This window comes from Leucoraja erinacea, chromosome 4 (assembly GCF_028641065.1).
Source record: "Leucoraja erinacea ecotype New England chromosome 4, Leri_hhj_1, whole genome shotgun sequence".
Lineage (NCBI taxonomy): Eukaryota > Metazoa > Chordata > Chondrichthyes > Rajiformes > Rajidae > Leucoraja > Leucoraja erinaceus.
This window is the reverse complement of record NC_073380.1, coordinates 8,333,596-8,353,352: the sequence shown is the minus strand read 5'-3', so window position 1 is coordinate 8,353,352 and position 19,757 is coordinate 8,333,596. Positions and strand designations below refer to the sequence as shown.

The 19,757-nt window shown below is 44.2% G+C and overlaps 1 protein-coding gene across 2 annotated transcripts in view; it reads right to left on the bottom strand.

The window, feature by feature from the left end:
* calb1 (calbindin 1) overlaps positions 1-17,811 on the bottom strand; it is a 60,444-nt gene extending 42,633 nt beyond the window's left edge. For both annotated transcript variants that reach the window (XM_055633628.1, XM_055633629.1), the window contains exons 1-4: positions 17,659-17,811; positions 16,608-16,684; positions 13,805-13,879; positions 8,458-8,538 (exon numbers count right to left, since the gene is read on the bottom strand). In XM_055633628.1, the coding sequence (XP_055489603.1) occupies positions 8,458-8,538; positions 13,805-13,879; positions 16,608-16,684; positions 17,659-17,746 (321 nt within the window). In that variant the 5' untranslated portion in view covers positions 17,747-17,811. The remainder of the gene's footprint in view (positions 1-8,457; positions 8,539-13,804; positions 13,880-16,607; positions 16,685-17,658) is intronic.
* Between the last annotated feature and the right edge of the window lie 1,946 nt (positions 17,812-19,757).

Genomic DNA, 19,757 nt, shown 5'->3' with positions numbered 1-19,757 from the left:
CGATGTTAGACTAACCGGTCTATAGTTACCCGCCTTCTGTTTACTTCCTTTTTTAAATATAGGTGTTACATTGGCCATTTTCCAATCCACTGGGACCGTTCCTGCCTCCAGGGAGTTTTGGAAAATTATCACCAATGCATCCACAATCCCCACCGCTATCTCCCTCAAGACCCTTGGATGTAATCCATCAGGCCCAGGGGATTTATCCTCCTTCATTCTCATTAATTTCCCTAATACCACCTCCTTGGTGATCTTAATAGTATTTAGCTCCTCCATTCCTACCGCCCCCTGTTTATCCAGCGTTGGAATATTTTTTGTGTCTTCTATGGTGAAGACTGATACAAAATACTCGTTTAATGCCTTTGCCATTTCCATGTTCCCCACCAACAACTCTCCAGTCTCACCCTCCAATGGACCAACGTTCACCTTAGCCACCCTTTTTCTTTTTATATAGCTATAAAAACTCTTACTATTAGTTTTTATGTTGTTCGCTAAATTCCTTTCATAGTCTATTTTCCCCGTCTTAATTAATCTCTTAGTTATTTTTTGCTGACCTTTAAATGCTTCCCAATCCTCTACCCTCCCACTATCTCTGGCTACCTTATATGCCCTTGCCTTCAGCCGAATACTATCCTTTATAGTTTTACTGAGCCATGGCTGACTGTTCTTACCCTTACCCCTTTTTTTCTTCATAGGAATAAATTTTTCTTGAAGGTTCTACCGCTGGGCTGCCCAAGTGGAGCAACCTTTTAGATTTCATTACTGGGTAATAAAGTTGACAAATATGTTATAAATCTTAAGCTAATAACAAGGACCTGCAGATGCTAGTTTATACCAAAGATAGTTACAAAATGCTGGAGTAACTCAATGGGCCAGGCAGTCTCTCTGGAGAAAATAGACAGGTGATGTTTTGGGTTGGGTCTGAAGAAGGATCCTGGCCCAAAACATCTCCTATCCATTTTTTTTTTTTTTTTTAATTTTATTTTATAAGAAGCAAGTGTACAAAAATATAACCAACGGCATATGACATAATACAGTTATTGAACAGTTTCAATTTTGACTTTTAGCTATAGTTAAGAGAAAAGAGAGAAAAAGCAAGAGAGAGAAAAAGTGGAATGTGCAAGGATAGAACCTCTAGACTACCAAAATGGTGTAGCCAAAGAGTGAGTAAGTAAAGGAAATAAGAAAGGAATTGAAAAATAAAAAGACAAAAAAGAAAGAAAAAGAGAAGCGATGTTATTCCTGCTTCGTATCCCTCCCCAACCCGTAATTAAACTCCAAAATTGGGTTGTACCACACTATCCTCCTAATAAATCAATGAATGGTGTCCTATCCATTTTCTTCAGAGATTCTGCCTGACCCGCTGAATTATTGCAGCACTGTGTGTCCATCTTTTTCCTAAATCTCGTTTTGTTTTCGAAAAACAGACAGATTTCAGGTGAAGCTAATTTTTGGAGACAAGAAACTGCAGATACTGGAAACCTGAGCAAAACCCAAAGTACAGGGGAAACTCAATAGTTCCCGTGAAGGGGATAGATGTTTACGGTCTAGTGAATTTTCATCAATCTGAAGACAGGAACTGCTGCAAAATGTTATTTGTCCATTCCCTTCAAAACGTTGCTTGGCCCACAGAGTTCCTCTATTATTTTATTTTTTGAAATTCTTTTGGATATTTGCTTCTTTTTTTTTGTACTATAAAATTCCTTTTGGAATCAAAGTATTTCAGTGGGCAAATAAACAAGTCTATTTGGCCCACCAGGTACATGCCAATTGTTAATTATCCAACTATACTTGTCCTACTTATCAATTCTTGGCCTGTATCTTGCTATCTCTTGGCAATTCAAGTGTTCATTCAGATACTTTTCAAATTGTTGTTAAATTACCTGCCCCTGCCATCTTGAATGTTAGCGGCACTGGGCCTGTACTCGCTGGAGTTTAGAAGAATGAGGGGGGGGGGCTCATTGAAACATGCAGAATTGTGAAAAGCTTGGATGTGGAGAGGATGTTTCCACTAGGAGAAGAGTCTAGGACTAGAGGTCATAGCCTCAGAATTAAAGGACGTTCTTTTAGGAAGTAGTTGAGGAGGATTTTATTTAGTCAAGAGGGTGGCGAATCTGTGGAATTCTTTGACACTGAAGGTTGTGGAGGCAAAGACAGTGGATATATTTACGGCAGAGATAGATAGATTCTTGATTGGTATGGAGGTCAGAGGTTATGGGGAAAAGGCAGGAGAATGGGGTTAGGAGGGAGAGATAGATCAGCCATGATTGAATGGTGGCGTTAGCTTGATGAGCCGAATGGTCTAATTCTACTCCTATCATTTATGACATGACTAGTGCATTCCAAATTGCAACTACCCTCTTCATTAATAATTTTTTGTCCCTCAGATCCCTTCTAACCAGTTTACACCTCATTTTAATTGCGTGCTCTGTGAGGTTATATATTATAGTTGTGGAATAAAGTTCCCCCTCAGTGTTTCGCCTCTCTATGCTGCTCACAATTTAGGATATCCGAGTTAGGTTCCCCCCACCTCATTCCTTCGCCCACCACCCTCCACTATCTCTGCATCAAGTGTATCCATTACTGAAACATTCCAAGCTCGGCAACATCCTAGTGAGTCGAATACAAAGGAACTGCAGATGCTGGCTTATACCAAAGATAGACACAAAATGATGGAAGTAACTCAGCGGGTTAGGCAGCATCTCTGAACAAAATGTATAGGTGAAGTTTTGGGTCGGGACTGTTCTTCAAACCCTTAAGTCTTCAGTCTGAAGAAGGATCCCAACCCTAAATGTCACCATCCAAGTTCTCAAGAGATGCTGCCTGACCCATTGAGTTACTCCAGCACTTTGTGTCTTTCCAAATGCATCTCCTCTCTATTCTCACCAGGGCTATCATATGCTTTCTGTGCATAGACACGACATGCTGGATTAACTCCCTGGAGAAAATGAATAGGTGATGTTTCGGGTCGAGACCCTTCTTCAGTGGAGAGGAAAACAAAAGATATAGGCAGTGCTTTCTGTAGTTTGACAACCAGAACTGCACCCAAAAATATTAATTTAGTTCAGTTTAGTTTATTGTCACATGTACCAAGGTACCAAGTGAAAAGCTTTGTTGCGTGCTAACCAGTTAGCGGAAAGGCAATAAATGATTACTATCGTGCTATTTACAGTGTACAGATACATGATATGGGAATAATGTTTAAAACAAGTTAAAGCCAGCAAAGTTTGATCAAGGATAGTCTGAGGGTCGCCAATGAGGTAGATAGTAATTTAACACTTATTCATTTGCCTGGTCCTGCAGCTTGTGCCGAGACGACTGGGGAATGTTCAGACCGCTATTCCTCTGTTGTTTTTCGAAAATAGTCTTCCAGAAGGTGGCAGAGATATGCCAGTAATTCCTGGTGACTGTGACATTTGCTGCTCCATCCCCAAGGATACCAAGCTATTGTCTGCCTCACAGCAGCAGCCGGCTCTCTGTGGCACAAGCCACAACTCACATGGGAATTAATATCCCTTGCTGGATTTGAAAACATTTTATTTTTGTTAAACAGTATTAAAATTCCGGCTCCCTGCCCCGCCGAGCCTCAAACCTCACCGTTCCCCAGCCCCGCACAGCCCGATTTAACCTTCTCCCCAAAATCCACAAACCTGACTGTCCTGGTAGACCCATTGTCTCTGCCTGTTCGTGCCCTACCGAACTCATTTCCACATACCTTGACTCCACCCTATCACCCTTGGTTAAATCCCTCCCTACCTATGTTCAAGACACCTCTGACACTCCGTCATGTCCGGGCATTCCATTCTCTAGGCCCCCATCCCCTCATCTTCACCATGGACATCCAGTCACTCTACACCTCCATCCCCCACCAGGATGGTTTCAAAGCCCTCCGGAGAAACAACCTATACCTATACCCGTCCACTGATACTCTCCTCTGCCTAGCAGAGTTGGTCCTTACCCTCAATAACTTCTCGTTTGACTCCTCCCATTTCCTCCACATACAAGGCGTAGCTATGGGCACACGCATGGGTCCCAGCTTTGCCTGCCTCTTTGTCGGGTACGTCAAACAATCCTTGTTTGAGGCGTACCAGGGCCCCATCCTCGACCTCTACCTCCGCTACATCGACGACTGCATTGGTGCCACCTCCTGCACCCGCACACAACTCACTGACTTCATCCATTTCACCACTAACTTCCATCCGGCACTCAAATACACCTGGACCATTTCCGACATTTCCCTACCATTTCTTGACCTCACTATCTCCATCGCAGGTGATAGACTTCTGACCGACATCCACTATAAACCCACTGACTCCCATGGCTATCTGGACTACTCTTCTTCCCACCCTGCTTCCTGTAAGGACTCCATCCCCTACTCCCAATTCCTCCGTCTACGCCGCATCTGCTCCCAGGATGAGGTGTTCCACACCAGGGCATCGGAAATGTCCTCATTCTTCAGGGAACGGGGGTTCCCCTCCCCTACTATAGATGAGGCTCGCACCAGGGTCTCTTCCATACCCCGTAACACTGCTCTCTCTCCCCATCTCCCCCACTCGTAACAAGGGCAGAGTCCCGCGAGTCCTCACCTTTCACCCAATAGCCGTCACATACAACAAATAGTCCTCTGTCATTTTCAACGTGACCCCATCACTTGCCACATCTTCCCATCTCCTCCCCCCTGTCTGCTTTCCGCAAAGACCGCTCCTTCAGTAACTCCCTTATCAATTCTTCCCTTTTCTCCCGCACCACCCCCTCCCCGGGCACTTTCCCTTGCAACCGCAAGAGATGCAACACTTGTCGCTTTACCTCCCCCCTCGACTCCATTCAAGGACCCAAGCAATCGTTCCAGGTGCGACAGAGGTTCACCTGCATCTCCTCCAACCTCATCTATTGCATCCGCTACTCTAGATGTCAGCTGATCTACAACGGTGAGACCAAGCGTAGGCTTGGCGATCGTTTCACCGAACACCTCTGCTCGGTCCACATTAGCCAACCTGACCTCCCGGTGGCTCAGCACTTCAACTCCCCCTCCCATACCGAATCCGACCTCTCTGTCCTGGGCCTCCTCCATGGCCAGAGTGAGCACCACCGGAAATTGGAGGAACAGCATCTCATATTCCGCTTAGGCAGTCTGCACCCTAGCGGTATAAGCATTGAATTCTCCCATTTCCGGTAGCCCTTGCTGTCTCCTCCCCTTCTCAGCTTTACCTCAGCCCTCGGGCTCCTCCTCTTCCTTTTCCCTTTCTTCTCCCCGCCCCCCCCCCCCCCCCCCCCCCCACCCCCCCCACCCTCCCCCAATCAATTGAAGAAGGCTTTGAAGGGTTTCGGCCTGAAATGTTGCCTATTTCCTTCGCTCCATAGATGCTGCTGCACCCGCTGAGTTTCTCCAGCATTTTTGTCTACCTTAAAATTCCCTTGTGAGATTTTTATCAAATTATTATTGTTTTTTAAGCGCACCAATGTCTCTACTTCCTGAGAAGGCTTAGGAAATTCAACATGTCCCAAACAACTCTCAGCAACTTCCACAGATGTGCCGTAGAAAGCATTTTATCGGGACGCATCACTGCATGGTTTGGGAACAGCTCCATCCAAGACCGCAAGAAATTACAGTGAATTATGGACGTAGCCCAGACCATCACAAACAAACCTCCCTTCTATTGACTCCATAATCAAGGACGAGTCGCACCCTGGCCACTCCCTCTTCTCCCCTCTCCCATCGGGCAAAAATATAGAAGTGTGAAAACACTCACCTCAAGATTCAGGGACATTTTCCTCCCAGCTGTTATCAGGCAACCTAACCATCCCACCATCAATAGAGAGCACTCCTGAACTACTATCTGTCTCTTTGGTGGCCCTCGGACTATCTTTCATCAGACTTTATCTTGCACTAAACGTTATTCCCTTGTCCACTCTGAATGGCTCGTTTGTGATCAAGAATTGTCTTTCAGCTGACTGATTAGCATGCAACAAAAGCTGTTTACTGTACCTGACACAGTGTTACATGTGGCAATAAACTAAACTAAACGGAACAAAACTAAAATTACATATCTCCTAAAAGAGCCTCAGATCACCAGTAAAATGTAACCACAAGGAAGGACAAAAAGTGCTGGAGCAACTCAGCAGGTCAGGCAGCATCTCTGGGGACAATGTGGAGAGGATGTTTCCACTAGTGGGAGAGTCGAGGACCAGAGGCCATAGCCTCAGAATAAAGGGACATACCTTTAGAAAGGAGATGAGGAAGAATTTCTTTAGTCAGCGAGTGGTGAATATGTGGAATTCATTGCCACAGATAGCCGTGGAGGCCAAGTTAATGGATATTTCTTAGGCGGATATTGACAGGTTCTTGATTAGTGTGGGTGTCTTGAGTCTCTTGAATCTTGGTGTTCGGAGTTATGGGGAGAAGGCAAGAGAATGGGATTGAGAGGGAAAGATAGATCAGTCATGATTGAATGGCCTAGACTATATGGATCGAATAGCCTAATTCTGCTCCTAAAACTAATGGACATGGATAGGTGATGTTTCAGGTTGAAATGTCACCTATCCATGTTCTCCCGAGATGCTGCTTGACCTGCTGATCGCTGTGCCTGTTTCTGTGGTAAATGAATTGGTTCTGATGAAAAATCCCCGATCTGAAGACTGACTGTGTCTCCCTTCCTCTTTTTGTGCCTTAACCAGCATTTGCAGTTCTTTGTTTCTACAGGTAGACACAAGGAGATGTGGCTGCTGCTGCTGCTTTATAAAAAAAAGACACAAAATGTTGGAGTAACTCAGTGGGTCAGGCAGCATATCTGGAGAACGTGGCTAGGCGAATGTTGGGTTGTGTCTGAAGAAGGGTCCCGACCCAAAGCAATATCTAACCATGTTCTCCAGAGATGCTACCTGACCCACTGAGTTGCTCCAGCACTTTATGTGTTTCTCAGATTAACAATACTGTTTGGACCAACACTGCCATGCCCATCTCCCAGTCTCACTGCTCCAAACTAATGTTTTGATTGCAACATCAGGGATCCAAGTTGACTTGAAATTATTCAGTGTATTCTTCCAACATTCATTTTTGTGGCTGCACACTTGAAATTAAATTTGTTTAATTCATTCTTTCAAATACATTTCTGCCAATTAGCACACAACAAATGCTTTTCACTGTACACTTGACAATAAACTAAACTAAACAAAAACTAAAGATGGACACTAAAACTAAACTAAATTGAACATTTTGAAATTCCTTTTGAACAGATTCAATTATGTCTTTATAAAAATGTATAAAAATGTATAATGTATACCATGTATTAAAAAATCATGCTCCTTGATGTCTATGGACTTTGTGTACATTTGTTTGTATCATTAAATTGGTTACAAAACCCACAATAAAAGCTATGGGGGAAAAACACAGAAATTTAGGAACTGTTTATATACCACTGATACAATAGCATAAACGTATAATTTGTGGCAAAAATTATCTAATAACATAATTTATTTCATAATTCCAATAATATCTATTAGATTGACACAAAAATGCTGGAGCAATTCAGCAGGTCTTAGTCATGGCGAGTCATAGTGATACAGTGTGGAAACAGGCCCTTTGGCCCAACTCGCCCACACCGGCCAATAATGTCCCAGCTGCCCTAGTCCCACTTGTGTGCGCTTGGTCTACATAACTCTCCAAACTTGGCCTGTCCAGTTCAGGCAGCATCCGTGGAGAAGATTGTTATGGGCTTGGACACGCTAGAGGCAGGAAACATGTTCCCGATGTTGGGGGAGTCCAGAACCAGGGGACACAGTTTAAGAATAAGGAGTAAGCCATTTAGAACGGAGACGAGGAAACACTTTTTCTCACAGAGAGTGGTGAGTCTGTGGAATTCTCTGCCTCAGAAGGCGATGGAGGCCAGTTCTCTGGATACTTTCAAGAGAGAGCTAGATAGGGCTCTTAAAAATAGCAGAGTCAGGGGATATGGGTAGAAGGCAGGAACGGGGTACTGATTGGGGATGATCAGCCATGATCACATTGAATGGCGGTGCTGGCTCGAAGGGCCAAATGGCCTATTCCTGCACCTATTGTCTATTGTCTATAAAATGGAGAGGTGACATTTTGGGACGGGACCCTTCTTCAGACATTAATTATTATTATTATTATTATTATTTTCATCATCAATTGGGTAGATGTATTCACAACGTTATTCAAAAATGTTAAATAATGTTATAATCTTGCATATACTAATAATACGCAAAAAGATTCAAATGTCAGTCAGATCCCATTTGTATTATAGGCGGGTAACTCGGCTGTTTGAACAAATAAAAATGTTTTTGTTAGTATTGTAGGTAGTGACAGGATTCACGTTCTTAGAAAATAATAAGCAAAAAAAACCACACAATATTGAACCTTGACCGAGCAAGGATTTTGTACAATATGACACAATTGACTATTTGACTCTGTCAAAGACTGGGGAAGGACACTGGTACCTCGATAAATTCTGTGCTCGACTTCAACTGTTGACGAAAGAATAAGAAGAAGTTTTCCTCTGTTGGCAGAATCTGGAGAAGCTAGAAAAATGATACACAAGATTAGCACTCGGTTTTCCAATTCAACATCGGCAATACTGAAAATGGAACTTTCTTGACGGGAAAAGCTTTACAATTTTATACTCTGCCACTTATTTGCATCCTTTTGTGTCCCTCCCTTTTACCATTATTAAATGATTATCAATTATTCTAGCTATCACCCACACTGTCTTGTTTCGCTGGAGGTTGGTTGCAATCATTGACCTAGGGTGCAAGCTACAAGAATTTGTCAGCATTATAACAATGATCCCAGGATTAAGTAGGTTACCATATGATGAGCGTTTGATGGCACTGGGCCTGTATTCCCTGGAATATAGAAGAATGAGGGGGGAACCTCATTGAAACATACAGAATAGAGAAAGGCTTGGATAGAGTGGATGTGGAGAGGATGTTTCCACTAGTGGGAGAGTCTAGGACTAGAGATCATTCCCTCAGAATTAAAGGACATTCTTTCAGGAAGGAGATGAGGATACATTTTTTTCAGTGGTGAATCTGTGGAATTCTTTGCCACAGAAGGCTGTGGAGATCAAGTCAGTGGGTATATATGAGGCAGAGATAAATAGATTCTTGCTTAGTGCAGGTGTCAGAGGTTATGGGGAGAAGGCAGGAGAATGGGGTTAGGAGGGAGAGATAGATCAGCCATGATTGAATGGCAGAGTAGACTTGATGGGCCAAATGGCTTAATTCTACTCCTATAACTTATCATCATACGAACAAATTCCCGTTTCAAAACTGCGATTTTTACTATTCTGACATAAATTGCCTCCTAAGCCTCCCAGATAACGAAATATACTGAAACCATTGTTGATTTGTGTCATAACAATGGTTAATGTTCAAGAATTGATCTATCCAGTCGTGTCTTTCATTGACTGAAGAACTATTGTGTTGTCTTGACAACATATCTGACCTGGGAACTTCACACACACACACATATCCTTTGATGTTCCTTCGTGACATTAAAGTCAATTCCTGACATCCGCCTGAAAATTGTTACATTTACATTCATCACTGCAGAATAAGGGCAGTTTATGATGGGGTTTTTTTTTAGAGAGATACAGCGTGAAAACAGGCCCTTCGGCCCACCAGGTCTGTGCCGACCAGTGATCCCCGCACACCAACACTATCCTACACACTAGGGACAATTTACAATTTTACCGATGCCAATTAACCTACACACCTGCACGTCTTTTGGATTGTGGGAGGAAACCGGAGCACCCGGAAAAAAACCCACGCGGTCACAGGGAGAACGTAAAACTCCGCACAGACAGCACCTGTAGTCAGGATTGAACCTGGGTCCATGGCGCTGTAAGGCAGCAACTCTACCATTGCACCACCGTGTTGCCCCATTCTCATTAATTTTTATTAACATTGTTATATAATTCTGATCATCTAAATTCATTTTCATTTAGCACAGTAGTCCTTGGAGGCAGAAGACCTTCATAAATTCCTTAAATACATATCGAAATCACAAAGAGTCTTGACGCATTTCACTGAAGGTGAAGAAACTAAATGTGAAAATGTTGCTACCTTTGTGTATAATAACTGATTGTATACAATGAAAAATTGCTTTTATTCACATCATTTTCAATAAACCCGTTACTTTCTGATCTCAACTTAAATTGAGAATTGGGATTTTGAAAAAAAGTTTTCACTGGATCAATAAATGGTCTCAATACATTCACAAATCAATAGCAGGAAAGTTTTTCATACATCTTATTGTTATTGTATCTTTAAAATATATCTTTTATTTCTGCCATCTTCATTTGGTTAGGGTCTGATTAGGAACAGTCAACATGGATTTGTGCCTGAAAGGTCATGTTTGACTAATCTTCTTGAATTTTTTGAAGAGGTTACTAGGGAAATTGATGAGGGTAAAGCAGTGGATGTTGTATATATGGACTTCAGTAAGGCCTTTGACAAGGTTCCACATGGAAGGTTGGTTAGGAAGGTTCAATTGTTGGGATTGTGGAGTAGCAAGATGGTTTCAACAGTGGCTGAATGGGAGATGTCAGAGAATATTGGTGGATGGCTGTTTGTCAGGTTGGAGGCCGGTGACTAGTGGGGGTGCCTCAGGGATCTGTATTGGGTCCACTGTTGTTTGTCATGTACATCATTGATCTGGATGATGGTGTGGTAAATTGGATTAGTAAGTATGCAGATGATACTAAGATAGGTGGTGTTGTGGATAATGAAGTAGATATTCACAGTCTACAGAGAGATTTAGGCCATTTGGAAGAATGGGCTGAAAGATGGCAGATGGAGTTTAATGCTGATAAGTGTGAGGTGCTACATCTTGGCAGGACAAATCAAAATAGGACGTACATGGTAAATGGTAGCGAATTGAGGAATATAGTTGAACAGAGGGATCTAGGAGTAACTGTGCACAGTTCCCTGAAGGTGGGATCTCATGTAGATAGGGTGGTAAAGAAAGCTTTAGGTGTGCTGGCCTTTATAAATCAGAACATTGAGTATAGAAGTTGGGATGTAATGTTAAAATTGTACAAGGCATTGGTGAGGCCAATTCTGGAGTATGGTGTACAATTTTGGTCGCCAAATTATAGGAAAGATGTCAACAAAATAGAGAGAGTACAGAGGAGATTTACTAGAATGTTGCCTGGGTTTCACAGAAAAGCTGGAGAAACTCAGCGGGTGCAGCAGAATGTTGCCTGAGTTTCACACCCAAGTTACAGAGAAAGGTTGAATAAGTTAGGTCTTTATTCTTTGGAGCAAGAAGGTTAAGGGGGGACTTGATAGAGGTCTTTAAAATTATGGGAGGGATAGACAGAGTTGACGTGGATAAGCTTTTTCCATTGAGAGTAGGGAAGATTCAAACAAGAGGACATGATTTGAGAATTAAGGGACAGACGTTTAGGGGTAACATGAGGGGGAACTTCTTTCCTCAGAGAGTGGTAGCTGTGTGGAATGAGCTTCCAGTGGAAGTAGTGGAGGCAGGTTCGATTTTATCATTTAAAAATAAATTGGATAGTTATATGGACGGGAAAAGAATGGAGAGTTCTGGTCTGAGTGCAGGTAGATGGGACTAGGTGAGAGTAAGTGTTCGGCACGGACTAGAAGGGCCGAGATGGCCTGTTTCCATGCTGTAATTGTTATATGGTTACATTTCTTCTTTAGATCTGTTCAATTCAGTTTAGTTTATTGTCACAAGTACCAAGGTACAGTGAAATGCTTTTCTTGCATGCTAACCAGTCAGCGGAAAGACAATACATGATTACAATCGAGCCATTTACAGTGTGTAGATACATGATAAGGAATAACGTTCAGTGCAAGGTAAAGCCAGCAAAGTCCGATCAAAGACTGAGGGTCACCAATTAGGTAGATAGTAGTTCAGGATAGCTATCTAGCTGTCAGTGTGATGATTCAGTTGCCTGTTTTACAACTTGGAAGAAACTTGGATGTGTGCGTTTCACCCTTCTTTCCCTTTTGCCTGATGGGAGAGGGGAGAAGAGGGAGTGGTCAGGGTGTGACTTGTCCTTGATGATGCTGCTGGCCTTGCCGAGGCAGTGTGAGGTGTAAATGGAGTCAATGGAAGGGAGGTTGGTTTGCGTGATGGTCTGGGCTGCGTCCACAATTCTCCTTTTGTAGTAGGCCATCCTCTCAATAGGCACTGATGAAGGGTCGGCTGTGAAGACCATTTCCAATAACATGTAGGAAAGAACTGCAGATGCTGGTTTAAATTGAAGCTAGACATAAAATGCTGGAGTAACTCAGCGGGACGCAGCATCTCGGGAGAGAAAGAATGGGTGACGTTTCGGATCGAGACCCTTCTTCAGACTGATGTCAGGGGAGTTGGCGGTACAGAGATAAAATGTAATCAGAGACAGGAAGACTGGTCGGAGAACTGGGAAGGGGATGGAGAGAGAGGGAATGCAAGGGTTAGTTGAAGGTAGAAGAAGTCAAAGTTCTTTGACTTCTGGGGTGCAAGCTGCAAGTTTGGTGGTGCAAGCTGCCCAAGCGAAATACGAGGTGCTGTTCCTGCAATTTGTGCTGGACCTCACTCTGGTAATGGAGGACGCCCAGGCCTAAAAGGACAGTGTGGGAATGGGAGGAGGAGTTAAAGTGCTGAGCAACCAGGAGGTCAGGTAGGTTTAGGCGGACCAAGAGGATATACCACTGGGGTGCAAGCTACCCAAGCGACATACCGCTAGGGTTCAAACATTTCAAATAATGTTCCGCATTGAACCACCAGGTCCAGGCAATCTCAGTCTTAAATTAATATTCATCTGTTGATGCGAATTGTGGTCAATTTGGTTCAAGAATGTAACAAATGAAATTGCAGGCAAAATATAATTTACTTGCCAATTTAACCTATTGAAATATCGTTCCTCTAACTCTCAAAGTTGTGATGAGCTTTTTTTTTTATGCTGCTTGAAAATACTGCAGTTTATGTTTGCCAAAATGTAAAATTAGATTACAATTGTAACATTTCTGAATTAATAATATAGCATTTAAAAGTTTAAAATCTGGATTCATACAAGGGTGTTCCTGAATATTTTATTTCTTTTGTGAAATTGTTTTATGTGAGAGTTGATACTGCGTCTGAAGACCTGTAATAGTTTTGAAAATGGTAAATGGTAAAAATGCTTCCCCAAACGAATTGATAAATTACTGTGGATATTAAAGTGTGGGAAATAACAAGAAACAGCAAGCACCACGTTGCTTAGAAGTAATGAGATCAAATGTTTCCCCACATCAAAGTCTGCACCCCGGGGGCATGAACATCGAATTCTCCCAATTCTGTTAGTCCTTGCTGTCTCCTCCCCTTCCTCAGCCCCCCTGCTGTCTCCTCCCACCCTCCAGCCTAGGCTACTCCTCCTTTTCGGTTTCTTGCCCAGCGGTCTGAAGAGGGTTTCGGCCCGAAACGTTGCTATTTCCTTCGCTCCATAGATGCTGCTGCATGAGTTTCCCGCTTTTCGAACCTCCAATGATATAACGGGGTGCTGCGCGACATAGGCGGTAGTTTGTACGCATGAGACCCGGGTTCGACTGCTACGGGTGCTGTCTGAACGGAGTTTGTACATTATCACTGCATAGGTTTTCTCCCGTTCTCCCCCCCCCTCCCCCCCCCCCCCCCCCCCCCCCCCGCATTCCAAAGAATGGCTTCGGTAAAATTGTCCCTAGTGTGTAGGATAGTGTTACTGGTCGGCGTGGACTCGGTGGGCCGAATGGCCCGCTTCCACGATGCACATTCTAAACTAATCCAAAGTTAAAGCAAATGGGAGGTTCTTACATCTGCCAGTTCTATTTTTCCCTCGGCGCTCTGGTCGAATTTCTCCACCAAAGCTTTCATCTCGTCAGATAATTCCTGGGGATGGAACACGTTAGTTTTGTTACTCAACATTCCTGCAGGATTCAGCCTTTAAACTTGTACACACGCCTTTAATACGTACACAAGCAAAATAAAAGGTGTACGGATGACAAAGCATGTTCTACTGCTACATACACACAGTTACACAACGGCGGTGTAAAATGAGAAGAGCTTACAATTGTAAAATATATATTTTTTTTTAAACTGCATATGCGTGTTTACTCCGGAGATAGACACAATATGCTGGAGTATGGAGTATAAATGGGAACTCTGGTATTTACTGTTTCGAAAATGATCTACATTTGGTTTGTTTACAGCAAGCAATTAAATAAGTTTTGCTTTACATTTCGAAGCTATTAATGTCCCACTTGTATTACATTATACGTAGCAGGTCACTTAAACAAGATAAATCCACATTGTTAGGCGAGCGCGGAACGATAATACACATATAATAAAGTATAATCCAACTCCTTTTAAGGCTAATTGATCAGTAGATACAAGGAACTGCAGATGCTGGTTTAAGATGATTAGTTTGCCATTAATTTGTGGATTTTATAGTGACGATCCCATTTATCCTACGAATTACGCTCTCATTAAGGATTAATTTCTAAATAACCCGCCAATTTCTCTTAATTCGCTGTTATATCCGAGAACTGCTCCAGATGAACTTCTGGATTTGATTCCCGGGGTTAAAAGAAAGAAGCAAAACAAATGCACTTAAAGCACCAGGGGTCGGGTAGAGGCGGACAACCAACGAACGGGGCGATATTATCCAGAATTAGTAAAATAAAATAAAAATTGGAGTACTAAATAATGGCACAGATTTGAGAGGTGCGGGAAAGAATTGCAGATGCTGGTTTAAACCGAAGATAGGCTCAAAAAGCTGGGGTAACTCAGCGGGACGGGCAGCATCTCTGGAGAAAAGGAATGGGCGAGATTTCGGGTCGAGACCCTTCTTCAGACTGCAGTGTGCAGTCGCCTAGTCCATTTCTCCAGAGATGCTGTCTGACCCGCCGAGTTACTCCAGCTTTTCGCGTCTCTCTACGGATTTGAGAGAGTGGGATTCACTGCCTAGAGAGAGTGAGATACATCGTCGGTATTAAATGTACAAGAGTCGTTTCACAGGGCCGTAGTCAAGGAAACAGCAGCGTACCAATAGTCCGATTATTGTAGCGGTATAGCAATGACATCTCTCTCTGCGGTCCGTTTTTAGTGTTTCATATATTTGTGATTCCCCTTAACGTTAACGACCGACTGCAGCAGATATTCTAAATCCAGGCTAACATTTCATCAATATATTTCATGCATTTAGCATTCTTTAGTTACTCGGGAAACTCACCCCCCTGACTAAATACTATTGGATTAAACCGAAGATAGACACAAAAAGGCTGGAGTAACTCAGCGGGACAGGCAGCATCTCGGGAGAAAAGGAACGGGTGATGTTTCGGGTCGAGACCCTTCTTCAGACCATTGGTGTTGAGACCGGTTTTAAATGGAAACAACATTGGCTGCAGTGAATTTCAAGAGTGGCGACTCGGTCTAAGAACTGCCAGAGGTTTGTAGCACAGAGAGATTGTTAATGACTTGGTGACCAAGTAGTTTTCACTACACGAGTTAAACGCGAAGTGCTGGAGCAGCGGGGATAGATGGGCGATTTTTCGGGTCGGGACCCTTCTTCTGTCCGTTAGAAAGAAACGGAGTAGATTCGAGTTGAAATCTAGGATCCCTGTGCGATTAGTTATGAAGAAGTAGAACATGGGAACCGTAGATGCTTTTAATACACACACAAAAACCCCTCAAAGTGCTGGAGTAACTCAGCAGGTCAGGCAGCATCTCTAGGGAGCATGGATGGTTGATGTCCAGAAGAAGGGACATTTAAACATTTAAAATTCTTCCGAAGAAAGACGATCCAAAACGTTACCTATCCATGTTCTCCGGAGATGCTGCCCGAGTTACTCCAGCACTTTGAGTCATTTTACGATCAGTTGTGAAGTCTGTAGGTGGGTGTTTGGATCTTTCCGACTGATACATATAAAAATCAGCGATATCGCTGGGGAAACTCGCGGGATCGATGATCAACATTAATTTGATCCTTCTCCCTCGTGGAACAGGGACAACAACTATTCCCATCGCTGAAAGAGATGCTCCATTTATGCCTAGGAAGGAACTGCAGATGCTGGTTTTACACCGAAGACAGACACAACAAGCTGGAGTAACTCAGCGGGCCAGGCAGCATCTCCGGAGGAAAAGAATAGGTGACCTTTCGGGTCGAGACCCTTCTTCAGACTGGGAGAAGTCCAAAGAAAGGTCTCCACCCAAAACTGCATCTATTCCTTCTCTCCAAAGATGCTGCCTAGTCTCGCTGTATCACTCCAGCTTTTTTGTGCCTATCTTCCATATTCGCATCTGGGCGCTGTTGAGAAACAGTCACATGCCTGGTCTTCCGAAGAAAGCTCACTCCATGTATCACATTCACTTCAATAAAACGACACCCGCTTTATTATTCCCGACTTGCAGGAAGGACTGAAGATGGCTCTCGACCCGAAACGCCACCCATTCCTTCTCTTCGTAGATGCTGCCTAGTCCCGCTGAGTTACTCCAGCTTTTTGTGTCTATTTTATAATTCTGATTGCAATCTAACATTCGGCCATTTATTTGTCGGTAATTGGCTCCCGCGCGGATTAATTCCATAGCATTAAACAGTCGTGGATGGTCTGACACTTACTAAGCCGGCGCCTTTCCGGGCTTGCTGCAGTTCTCGAATGAAGTTTTGCAAATCTCTTCCGGCAATATAGCCATGACCTAAAACAGTAAGTCACACTTTTAGCAATGACAAACGTCGGTATTTGGAGCCATACATTGTACAAACAAGCCCTCGGTCATCAGATCCGCCTCGCCTTATCCCAATGTAGGCACAAAAAAGCTGGAATAACTCAGCGGGTCAGGCAGCGTCTCTGGAGAAAAGGTATATGCGACGTTTCGGGTCGAGACCCTTCTTTAGACTTCTCCCTGGCTGAAGAAAGGTCTCGACCCGAAACATCACCCATTTATTTTCTCCAGAGATGCTGCCAGACCCGCCGAGTTGCTCCAGCTTTTTCTGCGTCCATCTTCGGTTTAAACCAGTATCTGCAGTTCTTTCCTGCACTTATCCTAGTTTAATGTTTTGGACTTTAGACATACAGCGTTGAAACAGGCCCTTCGGCCCACCGAGTCCATGCTGACCAGCGATGTACTAGCACTAGCTTACACACCAGGGACAATTTTACCGAAGCCAATTAACCGACAAACCTGTAGGTCTTTGGAGAGTGGCAGGAGATCCCGGAGAAAACCCACGCGGGTCACGGGGAGAACGTGCAAACTCCGGACAGACAGCACCGGTAGCTAGCATCGAACCCGGGTCTCTGGCGCTGCAAGACAGCAACTCTACCGCCGTCCGCTTTGTTTTTATCCCTCTCAATTTCCTCCAGCTCGCTTGCAAATTCTAAGAGACACACTATCGGGACAAATAACTTGCCCCAAGTTTAATCAAGTTGGAATGAGAAATATCTTAATCAAGTTGGAATTAGATATATTGGTCACTTCATACATCAGACAGACAGGTTCACTATCTGACGTCTACAATCTCATTAAGTTAATCGTACGAATTTAAAATGTTTTCTTTAGCATTTTGTTGTTATTTAATGCAAAAAGTCCACTAACTTTTTTTTGCAAATAAGTGTGGAAGCAGTTGGAATTTGGTGTAATTCAAAGGAAATTTAAAAAAAAGTTAGAATTACCAGCATGATCGTATTGGTGCCAAATTTCCAAGAATTGCGAGGTGGAGTCTTCAATCCCTTGGAGGTAAAGGCTGTGTGTGTCTGCCATGGTGCTGGATGCTGGATGCGACGCCGGGCTGCCGGCTGCCCTCTCGCTCGCTCGCTATCTCAGTCTGAGCCCGCTGCTGGCGGTGCGCTCCTCTAAATGCTGCCCCCAGTCGCGGTGGGCAGGACCTCACTGCGACAGTGCGCAGGCGCCACTCTCTTCCCATTCAGTCGCCAGGGGGGAGAGAGGAGGGGGAGAGGAGGGGGGAGAGAGGAGAGGGGGGATAGGAGGAGTGAAGGGGGATAGGAGGGGTGAAGGGAAGAGATAGGGGATGAGGGAGGAGGAGAGAAGAGGGGGTGGGAGGGAAAAGGGGGAGAGGGAGAGGGGAGGGGGGGAGTGGAAGGGAGAGGGGATGAGGGAAGGGTAGAGAAGAGAGGGGAGATGAGAGGGGAAGGGAGTGGGGGGTCATGGTACAGAGGAGAGGGGAGGGGAAAGAGGGGACAGGGAGAGGAGGGGATGGGGAAAGAGGGAGGGGGAGAGGGAGGGAAGGGGGAAAGGGGATGATGAAAGAGGAGAGGGGAGAGGAAGGGGGGGAAGTGGGGAGAGAGAGAGGGGGAGGAAAGGGGGGAGGAGAGAGGGGGAGAAGATAATAGGGGAGAGGAGAGGAGAGGAGAGGAGGGGGAGAGGAGGAGAGGAAAGGAGGGGGAGGAAAAAGGGGAGGGGAGAGGAGAGGATGGGGAGAGGAAAGGGGAGAGGAAAGGAGGGTAGAGAGGGGGAAGATAATAGGGGGAGAGGATGGGGAGGATAGGGGAGAGGGAGAGGAAAAATAGGGGAGGAAAAGGGGGGGGGAGGGGGGGAGAGGATGGGAGAGAGGAAATTAGGGGGAAAGATGGGAGGATGGGGAGAGTAGAGGGGAGAGGGGAGGAGAGAGGTGTTAGGGGAGAGAGGAGAGGAGAAGGGAGGGGTAGAGAAGAGGGGGAGAGGAAAGGGGAGAGGATAGAGGGGAGAAGAGAGAAGTGGTGAAAAAAGAGAGGGGAGAGTGAGGAGAGAGGTGAGAGTGGAGGAGAGAGAGGTGAGTGGAGGGGAGGGAGGAGAGAGGGAAGAGGAGAGAGAGGGGAGAGCAGAGAGGGGTGAGGAGAGGGAGTATTTACAAGGCAAAGTGCCCGACTTCCACCGCATGCAGAGCCGCAGGTTAAGCAACGTGTGAGGGAACTGCACATATAGTGGAAAAGAAGATTATTCTTTCTGGGTGTTTTGTTATTTTCCCCCAGTTTCAAACAAATAGCACATGAGTTATTACTGACTCCATGCATGGGGAAATGAGGGACATTGGATTTTATTGTTTACTAAAATATACAGTGCCCTTCATAATGTTTGGGACAAAGTCCCATCATTTATTTATTTGCCTCTGTACTCCACAATTTGAGATTGGTGATAGAGAAAAAAAAAATCACATGTGGTTAAAGTGCACATTTTAATGTGCACTTTAACCACATCTGACACTTCTTTTAATCAAGTGTCAGATTTTAATAAAGGCCATTTTTACACATTTTGTTTTCACCATGTAGAAATTACAGCAGTGTTTATACATAGTCCCCCCATTTCAGGGCACCATATTGTTTGGGACACAGCAATGTAATGTAAATGAAAGTAGTCATGTTTAGTATTTTGTTGCATATTCTTTGCATGCAATGACTGCTTGAAGCCTGTGATTCATGGACATCACCAGTTGCTGGGAGTCTTCTCTGGTGATGCTCTGCCAGGCCTTTATTGCAGCCATCTTTAGTTTATGCTTGTCTTGGGGGCTAATCCCCTTCAATTTTCTCTTCAGCATTTAAAGACATGCTCAATTAGGTTCAGATCGGGTGATTGACGGCCACTCAAGAATTGACCATTTTTTAGCTTTGAAAATCTCTTTTGTTGCTTTAGAAGTATGTTTGGAATCATTGTCTTGCTGAATGAACCGCCGACTAATGCGTTTTGAGGCATTTGTTTGAACTTGCTGGATGTGTCTATACACTCCAGAATTCATTATGCTACTACCATCAGCAGTTGTATCATCAATGAAAATAGG